Source organism: Manis pentadactyla, chromosome 4 (genome assembly GCF_030020395.1).
Source record: "Manis pentadactyla isolate mManPen7 chromosome 4, mManPen7.hap1, whole genome shotgun sequence".
In the NCBI taxonomy this organism is placed as follows: Eukaryota; Metazoa; Chordata; class Mammalia; order Pholidota; family Manidae; genus Manis; species Manis pentadactyla.
In genome coordinates this window covers 93,529,971-93,547,874 of record NC_080022.1, presented here as the reverse complement: position 1 = coordinate 93,547,874, position 17,904 = coordinate 93,529,971, and the positions used below count along the sequence as shown (strand labels likewise).

The 17,904-nt window shown below is 39.0% G+C and overlaps 1 protein-coding gene across 5 annotated transcripts in view; it reads left to right on the top strand.

Annotated features, from left to right (window-relative positions):
• VAV3 (vav guanine nucleotide exchange factor 3) overlaps positions 1-17,904 on the top strand; it is a 390,975-nt gene that overhangs the window by 201,469 nt on the left and 171,602 nt on the right. For 4 of the 5 annotated variants that reach the window (XM_057500481.1, XM_036895319.2, XM_057500483.1 and 1 more), the window contains 4 exons: positions 524-610; positions 4,371-4,456; positions 5,999-6,131; positions 6,500-6,609. In XM_057500481.1, the coding sequence (XP_057356464.1) occupies positions 524-610; positions 4,371-4,456; positions 5,999-6,131; positions 6,500-6,609 (416 nt within the window). The remainder of the gene's footprint in view (positions 1-523; positions 611-4,370; positions 4,457-5,998; positions 6,132-6,499; positions 6,610-17,904) is intronic. The other variant, XM_057500482.1, reaches the window with a different exon arrangement.

Genomic DNA, 17,904 nt, shown 5'->3' with positions numbered 1-17,904 from the left:
TTAACTCCTTACAACTGAACTGGCTTCCGTGCCTGAACGGTCTCAGGATCGAGGACACTCACTGGTAGCACAGAGCAGTCCTGCTGGATCATTGTCTAACTTTTAATTACTTTTTTCCTTCCTGCTCATCCTTCATTATTGCCTTTATTCTAACCCATGTGAAAAAAATATGATTCTCTCAAGGTCATTTATTAACGTGTTTGGAATTTACACTCTCCTGACCTAGTTTCCTTTTTGTCATTCTGCGTGGTGGCATGTTTTATTTTTGTTTTTTACCCTTACTTTGCTCAGGGGTGTGGTGAATGAGAGCTCTTCAGTCTTCCCAGCTGTATACTAGACGTTTTAGAATTGTTTTTGAGAGGCAGCGGTGATTGACTGGGCATTCATTTGATTGTCATTGAAAAGTTATGGTGGTTACTTTTCCCACTGATAAAATTAATGATGTGTTTTTCTTTCAAACAGTTCTCAGCCCTTCTCCAGTCTTATCATGCCTTCTTTCTGTACCCTTCTCTTTATTCTCTAGGACTTGGCACAATATGTGAATGAAGTGAAAAGAGATAATGAGACCCTTCGTGAAATTAAGCAGTTTCAGCTATCTATAGAAAATTTGGTATGTAATTATCATTCCCTCAGCTTCTCTAACCCACAAATTGGGAGACATTCTAGGAGTTGTTTTTGAAGAAAAGATAGTTTACCTTCAAGTTTCTGCTGTTCTGGGTCTTTTTCTGATTCCTGTTTGGCAGCATCTGTGTATATGTCTAGTGGCACCTGTAATGTGTCAGCATCCAGGGACTTTCTGCCATTGTTTGTCTCTCTCACCTGACTCACACAATGCCCCTTCTTCCCGCCATCTGAATTCTAAACCTTGGAGTCCATTTGTCTCTTTTCTTTCCTTTACCCATGTACGTACTCATGGCTGATTCCTGTTCATTTATTCATTTTAACATCTGTTTACTGGGTGACCACGGTACTGTGTGCCAGACATTTTGCTTTGGGCTGGGGCTGTAACTGTGAACAACATGGTCCATGGTTGAGGAGTCCATGAAAAGGGTCTTTAAAGTACTGTATTGAGATTCATGCTGTGAGCAGGGTGCTGCACAGAGCATCATAAGGGGAGTCCTAGTTTAGACATAATGGTTAGAAAAGACCTTCTGAGTCATTTGCTACTTGAACTGGAAGGTTAAGGAAAAGCTAGTGTCTGGAGGGAGAGGCCGAAGCCATAGCAAGTGAAATGCCCAGAGATAGGTGAGAGCTGGGGTGTTCAAGGAGCTGAAAGGCAAGAGTGGCTGGAACATTGAGACTGGAAGGATGAATGGGGAGCTCTGCAGTGGGAGAGGTGGGCAGGACTGCATAGCAGTCAGTCTCCTGGGCCAAGGCTCAGAGCTGGCTTGTTACTGCGACTGCAGAGGGGAGCCAGGGCAGAGTTGTTCCACAGTCTGACTGACATGTCAGGAAAATCCTTGTTGTAGGCAGCCACCCAGCAAATTGTTGAGGTGGGTTAGAGGGAGAGAGATGGTGGAGGCCTAGATTAAGCTGTGGACAGTGAAAATAGAAAGGCATGGATTTAAGATACTTTTCTTGGTGGAGCCATTTTACTGCTGCTTTCTCTGAATCATCTTGAGCCTGTCTCTTTCTTGTCACACATAGAGCCTCTTCTCCAAGACTTCATCTGCCACCTTTCCTATCACAGGAGCCTCTACTCATCTCTTTACATAGCTGCATTTCCAAAATGTAGATTTCTCAGTTCTCTCTCTTTCCCAACTCGTCAAAGTGTTCTGTTGTCTTGAGGACTCAATCAGCATTTCTTAGCATGATGCGTAAGGCCCTCAGTGATTCGGCCTTAATCTGTTTCCCTGAGCTCATATCTGCTAATGACTGCTCACACACTTTACACTGCAGCTCTCCTGCTGTGTTGTAAGGTTTCCAATTTGCCATACATTTTTATAGTTCTAACTTTGATCATAATTGTAGGCGAGAGTCTAGAATGTTTTTTCCCACGATTTCCTATCAAATTCCTTCAAGCTCCAACTAAAATAAATCCTTTCCCTAGCATCTCATCTTCCCTCTATTTGTAATTGGAAAGCACGTTGCCTGGACAGCTGTTCTAACAAATTTGTTTATTGTGGTAAAATATTTATCACATTAAACTTACTATTTTTTTGTGTACAGTTTGTGACATTAAAAATATTCATGTTGTTCTGTAGCCATTACCACCATCTATCTCTAGAACTTTTTTCCTCTTGCCAAACTGAAGCTCTGCACCTATTAAACACTAACTCTCCATTCTATCCTCCTCTCAGCCCCTGGCAAACACCAATCTACTTTCTGTTTTTATGAATTTGACTATTCTAGGTACCTCATTATAAGAGGAAAAACACAATATTTATCCATTTGTGACTGGCTTATTTCGCTTGGCATGATGTCTTCAGTGGTCATCTGTGTTGTAGCATGTGTCGGAATTTCCTTTTTAAGGTTGAATAATATAACATTGATTGTATATATCCCACAGTTTGTTTATTCATTCATCTGTCTGTGGACACTTACGTTGCTTCCTCCGTTTGGCTGTTATGAACATGGGTGTTCCCATATCTGTTGAGTCCTTGCTTTCACTTCTTTTGGTTATATACCCAGAAGTGGAATTGCTGGACTGTTTGGTAATTCTATTTAATTTTTTGAGGACTAGCTATGTTGTTTCCTGCAGTAGTAGCCAACACCATTTAGTATTTCTAGCAGCAATGCATAGGAATTCCAAAATCTGGGCATTGTTGCAGACACCTGTTCCTTTTTTTTTCTTTCTTTCTTTTTGTTTTTTTAATATCCATACAAATAAGTGTGAAATGGTATCTCACTGTGGTTGTGATTTTGCATTTCCCTAGTGATTAGTGATACTGAGCATCTTTTCATGTGCTTATTAGCCATTTGCATGTCTTGGAGAAATGGTCTAGTCAAGTCCTTTGCCTATTTTTGAATTAAGGTTGTTTGTTTTTTTGTTACTGAGTTATATGATTCTTTATGTCATCTGGTTATCAATACTCATCACACTTTTTGTTTGCAAATATTTTCTCTCATTCTGTGGGTTGCCCTTTCACTCTGTCAGTGATGTCCTTTGATGAACAAAATTTTTAATATTGATGAAGTTAACTTAATAACCTTGTCCTTTGTTATCTGTGCTTTTGGTGTAATATCCAAGAAATCATTGTTAAGTCCAATGACATAAACTTTTTCCCAAATGTTTTCTTCTTTTTATATTTTTAGCTCTTTGACCCATTTTGAGTTAATTTTTTGGTATGGTGTAAGGTAAGAGTTTAACTTAATGCCTTTGCCTTTGTATATTCAGTTTCCCCATTTGTTGAAAAGGCTGTCCTATCCCCATTGAATGGTCTTGTCACTCTTGTCAAAAACTATTTGACTATATATCTGAAGGCTTATTTCTGGCTCTTCTGTTCTAGTCTGTTGATCTAGAAGTCTTTGTTTTTACCTGTGCCATACTGTTTTGAACACCATAGCTTTGTAATAAAATTTGAAATTAGGACAACTTTGCTCTATTTCAAGATTGTTTTGCCTATTAAAGGTTTCTTGAGTGTGCATATGAATTTTAGGATGGAGTTACTTATTTCTGCAAAGCCATCATGGGATTTTGATAGGGAACATTTATTTTTATACTTTCTTATACCATTAATTACATTGTATCTCCTTTATTAGAATATAATCTAAATGTTAGTGATCATTTTCAGCCAATCTTTTTTCCCTTGGCATCTTCTACAGTAGGTACTCATAAATACTTAGAAACGTTTTTATTGTCTGCCTTGGGAGAAATGACTCATTATTTTTAATCATTAAGTCAGAATTTTTCATTCTTTATATCTTAGCTTAGGGAAACCATCCTGACTCCCTATATCAAATTAGGTCCCTGGCTCCGCATGCTCCAGTACTCTTCTTTCATGGCAGTTACACATCAGTAATTAAATACTAAAGTGAATATTTTCCCCCTACTGGACAGTATGTTCCATGAGAGCAGGGTCTCTATCATTTGCCCTATACCTGTACAATGACTGGTACACAGCGGATGTTCAGTAAATACTAGTTGCTGTCACTTCCTTGTGATTTGAATTTTACCAATTCATTCTCTCTTGGTAGCTAAATTCCCCATTAGGGTTATAAGTAAAATTAATTAATGCCCTCAGTACCTCCGGGGATGACCAAGGACCATCTGTTTTTGAAAGTGTATCACTTTTTGGAGTAATTGTGCTAAAAATGTAAAATGATAAAATTTATAATAACATAGTTGTCCCAGAAAATACCTTCACAAATATTTCTTTGTGTTTTTATGTGATTATGGAAAACTGAGACATGTAAATTTTATATTTTAGAACCAACCAGTTTTGCTTTTTGGACGACCTCAGGGAGATGGTGAAATTCGAATAACCACTCTAGACAAGCATACAAAACAAGAAAGGTAAGAAAAGAGGAGCAATACTTATTCTCAAATTTAGTAATTAGCATCAAAATATACTATCAGGAAACCCTAAAAGCAATTCCTCCAGGACAAAGGAAGAAAGACCAACCTATGGTTTTCCAAAAACCATATAGAAATGTTAGGTATTTCCTATTCTGTTTTGGTATCTTGTTGATTTGTAAGTTCTTAAGAAAATGACAAACACAGAGTGTTGGCTAAGGTAAAAAAGTACACATTAAAATGAGACCAGAGAAAAACTAACAGTAGATATCAACCATAAAAATACAATTGTTTGATTTCTTATTTTTTTGGAGATGCATTTTTAAAATAACTAAATATAAAATGCCCAAAGAAGGAAGTCTAAGTGAGGACAATTTAGTGAGATGTTCTTGAGGGAAGTGTGTAGGCAGCATCCTTGAAGGACTAGTGAGCTTGGGCTGGTGTCTCTAATTATATATCTGATTGTCAAATTGATCCATTTGATTCAAATGGCCATTTTCTGGAAACTTTGGAGTGAGAAAGTCTGCCAGCAGGGGGCAGCATCAGCTTTTGCTTCCACCTCTATAACCAGACTCCACAGGTAGTTAGAAAGGTGTCCTTTTAGCCTCTCTAGGAAAACAGACTTTGAAAGTGAAGCAAGTATTAGAGCTATGGGAATGTATCATTACCATTATCACTTTGAAAATATGTATGGTGTTAATCAATGAGAATATTTGAAAAATATATAAATATTGATATTGGATGATTGGATGTATAAATATCATATAGAAATAGTATGTATTTGTTTTCTCTCCAATTATATTGTTTATAATAATGAGAAAAATATCAACATGTAAGTTTAACCATAATTTTTCTAGTTTATGTTTGGTATACCACTCAATTTGTGTTGCAGGTGGTCCATTAAGTCATGAGGAGCAATGTAGGTTAAAAATGCAGCTTCCGCAATTAGACCCAGGCGTGAATCCTGCACTACACCTCAGGAGCAATGTGACCTTGAACTAACTATATAGCATCTCTAAGCCTCAGATTTTTGCCCCAGTAAAATGAAGATGACAATAATACCTACCTCAGCAGTTAGTCCTGGGGATTTAAATTAAGTGAGTCATCTTCGTGGAAGGGATGAATGCTTCCCAAGGCATTCTGGAAGGCTCCTAGTAACATCGGTATAAGTTAACTGCTATTGTTGTCATTAATATTTTTCTGTAAATGTTTGGCTTTTAAACAAAAAAAAAAAAGTAATTGCTTATGGGTAGCACATTGTGGCTTATCTCAATTATTTCTTACAGAAACTCTGCAGTGTATATATTATTCTTATTATAATTTTGCCTGTTTTTTAAATGAGGAAACTGAGATATCATAAGGACATTTAGTAAAGGGTAATGCCAGGATCCACACAGTTCATTCTTTTCAATGTGCAAAACTTTGTCTTTGACTCAAAGGAAAATGTTTGGTTGGTTTAATTAAATCTTTACCAAGGAAGAATTAAAACACATGCTTCCAAACTATTGTAAATCAATATCTTTCCCTCTCTCTCTCTCACAGGCACATCTTCTTATTTGACTTGGCAGTGATTGTGTGTAAGAGGAAAGGTGATAACTATGAAATGAAGGAAATAATAGATCTTCAGCAGTACAAAATAGCCAACAATCCTACAACCGATAAAGAAAACAAAAAGGTGAATTCTTGGCAATTAATACCTATAATTTACTCTTAACTTTGAGCAGTCAAGGAAAGTGTGCTGATACATTGAGAGCGGTGGTGTATCCATCCAGGTGTTTTCTAGAAACTGATTAGGAGCAAGCCTGAGAAATAACTGGATGGTGCCACAGCTGATATGATCATCTCTAATGCCTTAATGATCAAGGTAGTAAAGTACATTTGACATAGAAATTGTTGTGAAATATGAAATTGACTACAGTATCATGATTGTTCTGTATAATGTTAGGAGACATTTGTTGAGGCTTACGGTGGTGGGTTAGTAAATTTGGAAACATGATATTGATGAATGATACATATTAATCTGAAGAATATTAATTTTAACAGTGGTCTTATGGCTTCTACCTCATCCATACCCAAGGACAAAATGGGTTAGAATTTTATTGCAAAACAAAAGACTTAAAGAAAAAGTGGCTGGAACAGTTTGAAATGGCTTTGTGAGTATTTCTACTTTTAAAGTGCTTTTTTCTACTACTTAAATCTCTTACGAATAATGTACCACCAATAAATGTACTCTAATGCTTGTAACATGTGTACAGAGGCTGCAGAAACACTTGCTGGGAACATCAGTGCTACCAGGCTGTCTTGTAACTTTGTTCTCCCGAGAGGTTTTGGTGCATTTCTTCAAGCTAAAGAAAGAGGGAGCCCTAACCTTCTATTTGACTTTCTTCTCATGGGCATATTTTAATTCTTTAGATTTGAGCAGCCCATTAAAATATTAATTATTTTAATGATAAACTTTTAATAATTGCCGTATCTTATATCTTAAAATTAAATAGAACCTTCCACAAAACACACATACACACACAAACACATACATACATGTATATGCAGTCACCTGATTTTTAATAAAAAGATTGATTTCTTCCCCGTTTGTTTTTAACTCATTTATTGTTTGAGTTCTGGATAAATTGCTTATGTCGTCAGTGAATGCTTTAAGGGCTTGATTTCTTTCAGTGTTTGTTCTTTTTATTAAAGTGGAAGCTCAACAAAGAGATGGGAAATAAATCAGACCTGTTTCAAAAGGAATGGCATAAAGAGATGTTAATTACACAAGAACATATCATTCTAGGGGTTTCTTTTTAGTTTTGATGTTTATGGATTAAAGGGTACATAACCACCCTTGCTTCTATGGAAATGTGTAGGCCACCCTGAAATTGAAACTGTTAGAAAAAGGTGAAATTAAGGAAAAACGCTTTTGTGATTTGCTTCATTTGTAGCCTAGCATTATTTACCATTTGTGGACAAATTCTGTCAATTTGCTTTTTGTTTTTTGTTTTTTTTGCCTTATTTTAAGAAATGCTCAGGTTTAAAAAAAAATGTAGTTAGATTAGAATGTTTTATTGTAGTTCTGAAGAGAGAAAAATAATTTTCCTAAGATTATTTTATCTAGTATTTTGAGACATTGTGCAGCTAAAATATTTTTAAGCTTATTCAGCAATAATCACTGTCGTGAATGGATTGCATAGTCTTAGCGAAGTTACTTGAGCTCCCAGCACCTCAGATTTCTCCTCTGTAAAATAGGGAACATGATACTTTGAATTCCCAATAATATAAGCTATGCAGAGTGCTAGTTAAGTTGTACAACAACAGTGATATGGTACTGAATAAGTAATGCTACTGTTATCACTATTATAGTAGTGTTTTGTGTTTAGGATCCTAGTACACTTACGGGGACTTAGAAAATCAGAGGGCATCTTCCAGTGTAATATTATACTTCTTACAAATTTTTGTTACTGATCATCATAATGAAACGAAAGAGGTCAGTAGGTGTGTGCATTAATGCAAATGGTTATATGACTGTGCCCTTTGGTTTTGGGCACAAGTCATGATGTTGGTGACATCTACCCAGTCTTTGACAGACAGCAGGTACATCATAAACCAGTGTGCTGTTTTAGTGAGGTTTCAAGTGGTAGACCGCACTTGGTGAACATTTAAAATTGGAGTGACAGTGTGCTGGGGTTCTGATCATGTGCAGCGGCAGAGCTGATCTCAAGCCTTTTCTTTTGGGGCAAGGATGCTAGGCTAGTATTTTCTTATGGGTTCTGTTTGGCTATACAATCTTGAGATGAGTAAAGGAATTTCTCCAGAGGAGGCAAGTTAAATTTCTTTTCCAGAGCAGGCAGGCTCCTTGGACTATATAATGGGCATATCAATTAATATTTTGTTCAGTTGCCATAAACCAAACAGCTGAAGTCTGGATACAAGAGACTTGACAGGATGGAAGCTTGTATCTCTTCCATATTAGAAAATCCGGGTAGGCAGGTGCAGGGTGGTGTGGTGGCTCTCTGAGGTATTGTCAGTGATCCAGGTTCAGATCTTTCTGCTCTGCCACTATCACCATTTGGCTTCTACCTTCAAGGTTGGTCACCTTGTCATCCAAGATAGCTGCAGGAGGTCCAGCTGTAAAATCTACATTCTAGGTAGTAGATGATGATCTCTCATTTTTAAGGATCCTTTGCAGAAATGCCACGAACTTCTGTTACATAATACTGACCAGAGCTTAGTCATGTAGCCACATCAGACAAGGGAGCCTAGAAAATATAATGTTTATTGTAGGCAGGATTGGGCCTGTCTAAAGAATTGAGTTTCTTTAATTATGGAAGAAGGAAGAAATGGGTAGTTGTAGGCAACTATTTTTACTGGAGACAGGTCCTTGGTCTCATTGTGAGAAAGAATTCAAGAATGGATGCAGAAAAGCTGTTCAGCATTGAATTTATTTGGAGATTTAGAGTTTAGAAAAAGACAAGAGTATATGCCCGAGAACTGGGATGCAGGCAAACCCAGAGGGGGTTGTGCTGAAGGAAAGAACAGTGGGAGGCTTTTACATGAAAGAAGATGGATATTCCCTAAATGAAATTAGGTTTCAAAGGGAACAGGTGGAGTCTTCCTGGCGTTCAGGCTTGCCCCACCCTCACAGAGGGCAGAAGGATTTTTGACGCTTTATTTGGTGTCCAAGGGAACTGCCATGGCATGGGGAGGTGTGATTTTTACTATGCAATGATGGGGGGCATTATTTTTACTATGTTAATGGATTTTGGGGGTGAAACTTGGATCAATTTCTCCTCTGAGTTGGAACTGACCCATTTTGGCCAATTTATCTAAATTCCCACTCTGCATCTTGGGAGAGCAGTTTGCATGGCATTTATAGAAAATGGGCATCTAGCGGAATGTAAGCACTGGCCGAAGACCCCCTCCGCCTTCCCTGATCATGTCTGGCTCTCTACCTACTCTAACACTACCCGTTGCTGCCGTGGATATATACATGTAGGAGTATGAGCGTATTTAAATTGTTCCTCCACAAGAAAGATGGCTGTACCCCACACAGGGAAACGGGGGTTATTTTTGAGCACTTGCCAAATGCCTGGAGTGTAATTAAACACCCAAGGGGCTGTTTGTGTTTGCGAGCCCCACTGACTGCCCGTGCAGTTGGTGAGACGGTGGAAGTACCTTTTTTGAGGATTTCTCAGAGTCAAAGTTGAGGGCTTCTATAAGCGGGGATTATGCCTTGTACGAGCAAAATAAAATTAGAATTTTAGTCAAGATTCAGAATATTCCATCATTTTATTTCCTCCCCTCTCTTTTGAAGCTCATTATACAGGAAAGCCCCTGCTTCCATATTGATAAGACAGCTAGATCTTGTGTGTCTGTGTCCTGTGTTTAGGAAGTAGAATAATGTAGGTAAATCCTAAAGCTTAAGACTTTGCCTGTGGTTCAAATTTTGCTGTTTTACCCATTATCTAAAGTTCTAGTATTATTCTCTAAGGCATGAAAAATAAGAGAAAACTAAGAAATCCTGTAGCATTCATGGCGGCAGATGAAAAACAGTAAGCTTTGTGTATCCACACAGGCCAGCTTCTTCTAGTCTCTCTAGTGTTAACATAGGTCCTGTATGCCCTCCTAGAATGTTCTGGAGTGTTGCTTTAAGGAACTCTGAAAAGTAAAAGGAGGCATTGATGGGAGGGTTGTGGGAAGTCAAGGGAGGTGATATTTTAAGACTGATGAAATACTTGCCAGTTCTATTTACAGAAGATGGCAGTTCTGCTGTTTATAGGATGATTGGATCATTTTTGTCTTAAAAAAATTGTGAATCACCTTTAAGGCTTTTAAAACACTGCTTTTAATTTAGAACATTAAAAAAGACCATAGAAAAGCATGAATACCAATAAACAAGAAGTGTCCGGTATACACAAAGCATCTTCCCAGAGGTGAGATAATCTCAGCCTCTGTCTTTCTTCAGCACGTCTCCATTCCTGCTCAGGAGCCGTTTCTCTGACCTTCTTTGGCCAGAACCACTTCTGGAATTTAAAGTATGCAGTGGACCATCAGAACCTGGCAAACGTCCATAAGAAAGGCTGAATGAAGGAAAAAGCAGCAGTGTCCCTCTTGGATCGGGCAGTAAGAAGGATTTCTTTTTTTTGGTTCCAGTGAGAAGTGGGAGGTAGCAGGACTGATTGCTCTTGAGGTTCTTGGAACAGTTATCGAGCTGATCGTGTTCATGAGCCATAGTCCTGGGGCCCCTCTCTAAAGAATATATTTAAATCTTTAAGAGAATGATTGATATGCATTGCTTATTCTTATTTATTTCCAAAAGAGCTTTAGGCCACTGTCTCTTGCAATTCCATTTAGTTTTCTCTGAAATAGGATGGCACATATTTTTATTAGTTTAAACTAGTTTTCATAATAATGTTGGAAAATGTGAGTATGAGTGCCCATAGCAATGTTCAAACTGTTGCAAGGAAACTATGGATGTGTTTCCTCTAAATCCTTTCTATCTAGTGTGTTTTTATGAATTCTCTTGTTAAATTTATATTAATAAACACTGTCATGCCCATTTTATAGCTCAGGAAACTAGTAACCACGGAAGTATTTCAGCAAATTTGTACAAGTTCAGCAGTGTATCATTTACAGTAGAGTTGGGGATCTCACTTCACATTTCTTTATCCATGAAGGTGCTAAAATAAACAACATGACTCAAATCCTGTTATCTAAAACTAGTGTCAGGTTTCTTTTTCCTTTTTTTTCTTCACTGAGACTAGGACCTCTAGAGGGTCAGACAGTTTCCTTAAATGCTTCAGAAATAAGTCAAAGGTAAAATATGAAATACATTGAATAATAGAGAAAGAAAAGGTAAAATAAGGCGAAAAAAACATTGCATACGGTAGCAAGTCACAGATCCTGAACCAGCTTCTGTCTTATTTATTGGAGGAACTGAGAGGCCCTCTTGCCTGGGATCCCTTCGGACATGACCCAGTTCTTGAAATTCTAGCAATTCATATTTACTCCCTTAAATAAAGAAAGCCCCTTTGAAGATGCGTTGCTACCGCTATCTGAGATTTCTTCACTACATACCATATGCTAGGCACAGTGCTACATGGATCATCTGGGGGAAATACATAGAGATCATTGACGTTTGCTAAAATACCAGCCCAGAGTATTTATCTGTTAAATGCTAAGGCAAATGGTAGTGGGAGAAAAGATGGAGAAAGAGGTATGGAAATTGTGGAGCTGGGGAGGGCCTCTGGGACCAGGCTACAGTGTCTTGTTCACCCCGGTCGTCGGGAGGGCCAGGCCCTGTGCTTTGTTTCCCAGGATGAAAAGGAGAGCTGCCTAAGTCAGAGGGTGGGGGGCTTGTGAGGGGGGCAGGGGGCAGGAATCTAGCCATTAAATCACATTTAATCTGAGCCACAGTGTTTCTAATTTATTCCTCGTTTACTTCCAGAAGGAGTTTGAGGTCACTCACCAAAAAAAGCACACATGCCACAGAATTAAAAAGAAAAATTTAAATAATCAGAGGTCAAACAGAACAACGTTTGAAAGCATTTTCCCCAAACTCAGGCTCCCCTAGACAAGAACATTTTCTTGAAATTTACCTCCTGTAATTTGTATTATAAAAGCAGGGAGTATGTTGATCATATTTCAAATATAAAATTATATTTTATCAAACATAATTTGTTTCAATCTTAAGATATTGCTCAGATATTCTGAATACCAGAGAGATAAATTACGGGAGGAAATTGTGTTCATTCTACAAATATTTATTGAGCACTGGCCTGTTGTCAGACACTTTTGGAAGCCCTGGGCATGCAACAATGAGGGAGCTCTTGCAATTGAATTTAAATAAGTCTAACTTCTAAATATAATAATTTTCAGTTACTGTATCATAGATTGAATTCAAGACTGAACTCCTATATTTCTACCCAAATAATCTTTTCCTCCCAGTCCCATTTGCTCAAGTGTACACAGACGGAGGCCCAAGGGCTGCCCTTCTCCCTGCCCACCCCGTCAATTTCTCAGCTGTCTCTGCACCTTCAATCTGACCACTTGCTTGTCATCGGCACCATCCCCTCCCTGATTTAAGCCTCCCACATCTCTAATCAGCTTCTGCATCTGCTCCCGCCTCCCACCAGTCCATTATTCAGGACTCATCCAGGGTGATCTGATTGTGTCCTGTCCTATGTAAAACCCTTGTTGGCTATTTAGTGCACTTGGTGTAATACCAACATTTTTCCCAGGACCTAAGAAGGCCCTCCATGATTTTATCCTGCTCATCTTTCCAGCCACATCTCACATCAGTTCTGCCTGTGTCCGTTGTGCTTGGAGAATGCTCAGGCTTTGGGCATTGACCCATGAGTTTCCTCCACCTGGGATTGTTTTTCCTCCTGGTCTTTGGATAGCCAGTTCATTATCCCGCAGACCTTGGCTTTAAATGTCATGTTGTGAGACGCCCCTCCTGACCCCTATGCTAAACTAGTAACCTTACCTCCTCAATGTTCTTTCATAGTTGTACTTTTATGGCCAGACAAAAATGACCCAAGTGTAGTGTTTATAGTTTCTCCTCCACCCCCCGATCCCCCTACTTATTAGAGAGAATATGTTACTTGCTCAATTTTGCCTCTTTTCTCCTCCTAGAGTAAGGATTCTTCCTTGCTTATTAGGAGAGAAGCTAAATGAATTACATGGCCAATGCTGGGAGAATGAGGGAAAGCAAGCTTCAGGGGTCTGGAAATGGAAAGAAAGGTTTGGTTTTGGTGTTAGTGAGGCTCTAGAATAACTTTCACTGGGGTCTGAGGGGCTGGGAAAGGGGAAAAGGGCCTTTTGATGTGCATTTCTGTGGACTCGAAATTATGTTCCCTTTGATGTTGTTTGAAGTGCTAAGTAAAGAATGAAATTGCTTTTTGGTTATTCTGGTTGCTGTGTGTGTACCTTGAATGTCCCAGGGCTGACGCACCTGGGCCCTTGGACTGTGGGATGCCAGGTCTGGCCGTCCGTCTCATGGCTGATTGTCCCACTGACCAAAACCACCAAGAGGGCCAGGGTTCTGTCCATACTGTTCACACGCCTGATCCGTTCTAGCACAGTGTCTGGCACGCAGTGGGTAATCCTACCTTCATTGTAAATCGGAAATTTCACTCTCTAAGTCTTCTGACAACCAGGGGAATAACAGAAACAAAGATGTGATGAGTTAGGGGCTTCTCAGTGTCCTACAAAATATCACCACAGCTCTTGAGGGAAAGAAAGTTCTTTTCTAGCAGGATAAGAAGTCTCCTTAGGTGGAGACACTAAAAAACAGATGTTCTCCACAGCAGCTTTAGATTTTTTTGAAAGTTCTAGAAGTTGATGTCATATATCTTTATTTCTTTTCTTAAAAGTTTGATTGCAATTTAATTGAAGCACTATAACTTCTAGATATAATAATTTTCGGTCAATATGTGATAGATTGAATTCAAGACTGAGCACCTGTATTTCTGGTCAAATAATCTTTTCCTCCCAGTCCCATTACTACAGTGTAAACAGATGGAGGCCCAAGGGGTGCCCTTTTTCTTCCACATTAATCAGTTGCTCAGCAATATCTGCAGATTGAATCTGACCACTTGTTTATACTCGTCATCTTCACCTCCCCGATAAAAGCCTTCAAAAATGGGATTGTAGTTTTTTGAAGGCATTTTTGTAGACACCTAACCTGATGCTTCCAGACTTTGTTTCTTTTTGTCCTTCCAGATGTTCTTTTTGGAGATCTGACTTGATGCTTGGATGGAATTTTTAGAATCTAACAAAATGGGTAAATTTCATATTATTGCAGAGTCCTCTTTAAAATAATGCTGATCTAAGCTATATTTGTGCTAATACTGAAGAACAACACGTAACTCCTATGCTATTTGGGCCTCCTTACCTCTAGGAGATGTAAGCAAAAGGCCCGAAGTCCAGTTCTAGGGTCTGAGGTTCACTGGCTTCCTCACATTTCTCTCTGTCCACATTCCTGATTCCTTGTGTCCAGCTTATTTCTTTCCACCTGTCAGGCTCAGAAGAAAGGCTCCACTCCTCCATTTTCCACCTGAAATCCAGTCACAGTCTACATTTTGTGATATTGATGGGTGTCACCAGGGAAGCTGGGTTCACGCACCTGTTTGCTCTGCCATTTCCCTGATCTCTTTGATGTCCACAGCAGCACCACCCTAGAGTGTGACCCTCCCCACTGTGTTCTGCTCCCTGCAGCAGACTCACACGTCTGGCCTCACTGCCTCTCCTGGGGGGAGTGACTGGTCAGGTCGGAGAGAGAGTGCCTTCCCAGCCATCCTGGCATTTAGAGGAATAGAACTGGGTCATGTTACACATTAATTCAAGGTTAAGAAATCTGGTGAGTGTCTCAAGAGAAGACGGTCTTTGTTACTGAATGATCTGTGCTTATAATACCACAAGTTTGCCAGCAAATGTGACATTCTATCGTGCAGATTTAAAAGACTAACTTTGCTTATATTTTTGCCTCAATGTACATCCTCCAGTATCTGCATGAAGCTGACTCAGAGAACCAACCCCATGGCGAGCCCAGGCGCTGCTACTTCTCCCTGCTCCCCCTTTCTCCCCGTCCTCTTCATTCTTTCTTCATTGAGAGGTTCGTGTGGATCTTCTCAAATATATATAAATAAGTATCTGTCGAAACTACAAATGTCATCTCTTAGAACAGGGGCCAGCATCCTTTTTTTCTCTTTGTCGCAGGGGCCAGAGAGTAAATATTTTAGGCTTTGTGGATCCTATGGTGTCTGTCACAGTCACTGAGTTCCCTCACTGCAGTAATAACACAGTCATAGAGAATACAGAAGTGCAGGAGTCAAACGGGTGGTGGGCCGTACTTGGCCCATGGCTGTAGTTAGCGATGCCTGTCTCACAGCGTGAAGATGACTTAGGCCTAAGGAATGTGTAGTGCTATGTGTGGTCACTAAATGACCTCAGCTATAATGGGACCACACTACGGCCTTTTGTAGAAGTGTGATTTTTTTTGTAGTAGCAGTGATTCCTGTTTGGGCCCTCATGCTGTTTGTGCTCTAAAATGTTCTCTACTTCACCAAAACTAAAACAAAAATATGTGGATGAATCATCTGTATTTGGCAGTATTTTGTACTGTCCAATTGAATATCAAACGTTTCTGTTCAGAGAGTAGTCTGCATCTCTTCAGGTATCTGGCTTCATCAGGCTTTATCATGTGGTTTACTGGATGGCCTGAAGTGTCCATGATAAGCTTTGCTTTACTCAGTAGTCAACCACACCATTAAATTCAACCATTTAATGCCTGAATATTTCCTATGATTTCTTTCCAAGTGCAGCCTATGCTTGAGTGCCTTGTGTGACAGGAACTCAATTCCTGTGGCTCTGTGCTACTGAAGCATGTTCTTCCCAGTAGCAATAACATTGGTGACTGTTACTTATTCTGACATCTCTTTGCTGGATGGCACCCCAAGGCAAACTAGAAGGGGCAGAGGAAACCAGGTGGTGTGAGGGGGTTGGCCCAGTGGTGAGCCTTCCTGGAGGAGCCGTATGCTGGATGACAGTCTGACTGGTGGCACCTGCGTTAGCATTCCTGGGTCTCCAAAGCTTGTCAGGATCTGTTTGGAAACTGGTAGCCTTACAGGCATAGCTACCAAAGTATCAGCCCACAGAGCATTTCTGTAGTTGCCTGCCCACATGCATGTTTGTTTTTTTTTGGAGAAATTAATTTCTCTAAAAACAACCTTTATTCTTCCTCCTTAAAAGGCTTTCATTACCATTTTTAGTATGAAGAATTTGATTTTGGATATGAATCCATGTTGACATGAGCTGTTGACCCTGGGCTGTGCTGAGTCTTATGGTACTGACCTGTTCACATCAGTCTCCCAGGTGGAAGCCAGCTCAACTCTCCTTGAATCTAATGTATTATCTATAACCTTTCAAAATTGGCAGTTAAGTCAGCATAGGGAACTAAACCGCAGTTTCCTGGCAGCAGTAAACAGAAGTAGGACACAGGACAGTGCTTAGAAAAATCACAGCTGTCATAAAATGGAGTCTTTCAGTAGCTTGTCTGATCCAGAAACACATAAAAGCATTTCATGCATGACAAAGCATTAGTAAATATTAAACAGTATTATTGTTGTGTTATTGCCTAGTGGGGGTTGACCTCTCCTTTTTCTCTGCTTAAATTTAAAACTTACTTGATATTTTCCTTGTGTGTCATAAAGAAGGAGAAGTCTCAGGCAGGAGAAAGAATAAAGAACAGGTACCAAAATTTCCATTAACACAAAAAGCATTACTCTGGTTAAAACTGAATGCAGATGAAGTTATTAAGCTGAATTAATATTGGTTTCCCCGAGCTTTTAGAACAGAGGCTTTGATCTATTGTGTGTGGTGTTTTTCCTTTTTCTTACATGAAAATAGTGCAACCAGGAAAGGTAGACCTGCCGGTGGCCACTGTGCTGTCTCCAACTTGGCTGGGTAATGTAGGGATTAACACAGAGTAGGTTTGTCTTGGAATTATCAGTTGTAGTGAGCCAACTATGTATATGGCTTCCTCTAAGAGTGACATAATCAGTGAATTCTGTAATAGTGAGCAAGCTTTAATTTAGAAGTTTAAACCTAGAAGTTAATGTCATGTGTACTACTTTTAGGATATTTTTGGATAAGAAATTATTAGGTCACAGGAATTATTATTCTGGGTTACACAATACAAAATAAGCTACAGTTGAAGATGGGCAATCCTTATAATGGAAACAATCGAGAAAACTTCATGTTTCGTCTTCATGGGATAATAAGCAATAGCAGTCTTGTTGGAGAGATGATAAAGTCATATCTGAAATGATTATTGAATGACACTGAATATTGTGTATCTATATTCATTCATTTGTTCATGTATTTGTTGAGCATCTCATACATGCCCAGGAACTATTCTAGGTGCTAGTGATATAATGATGAATAGGACAAGTTGTCTTCTGTCAGACTTTACATTTTAACAGGCTTGTATTTTCAAGTCAGCATTATACTGTCAATGCAAAACAGTGATAAATTGCAAGGTACGTGAGTGATACCACACATTATTTTGATGTGAGGAGAATGGAATTGGAAATTTCAACAGAGAAAAATCCAATGCATGTTATGCTGCCAGGCAAATTTTGAGAGTTATTGGCCTTTTGGGGATCTACAAAAAACATTTGGAGCTGAAGGGTTTTCTTCTTCATTTAGAAAAAGTAAGTCATTATATGTGAAGTATATGTACTTTTTACTTTAAATAATAAGGAAAAATGCCATTCACCACTGATAGGTTATTTAGAAAAAAAATAATTTCTTCTAGGTGATTTTTCTCCTATCTATTATGAATACCTATTTATAATGATCAAGATCTTCAGAAACCATACTGTTTTGCAAACTCATAAATGTTCTGAAGAGAAGCTTAAAACTCTTCTGTACCAACCATTTAATGCCTGAAT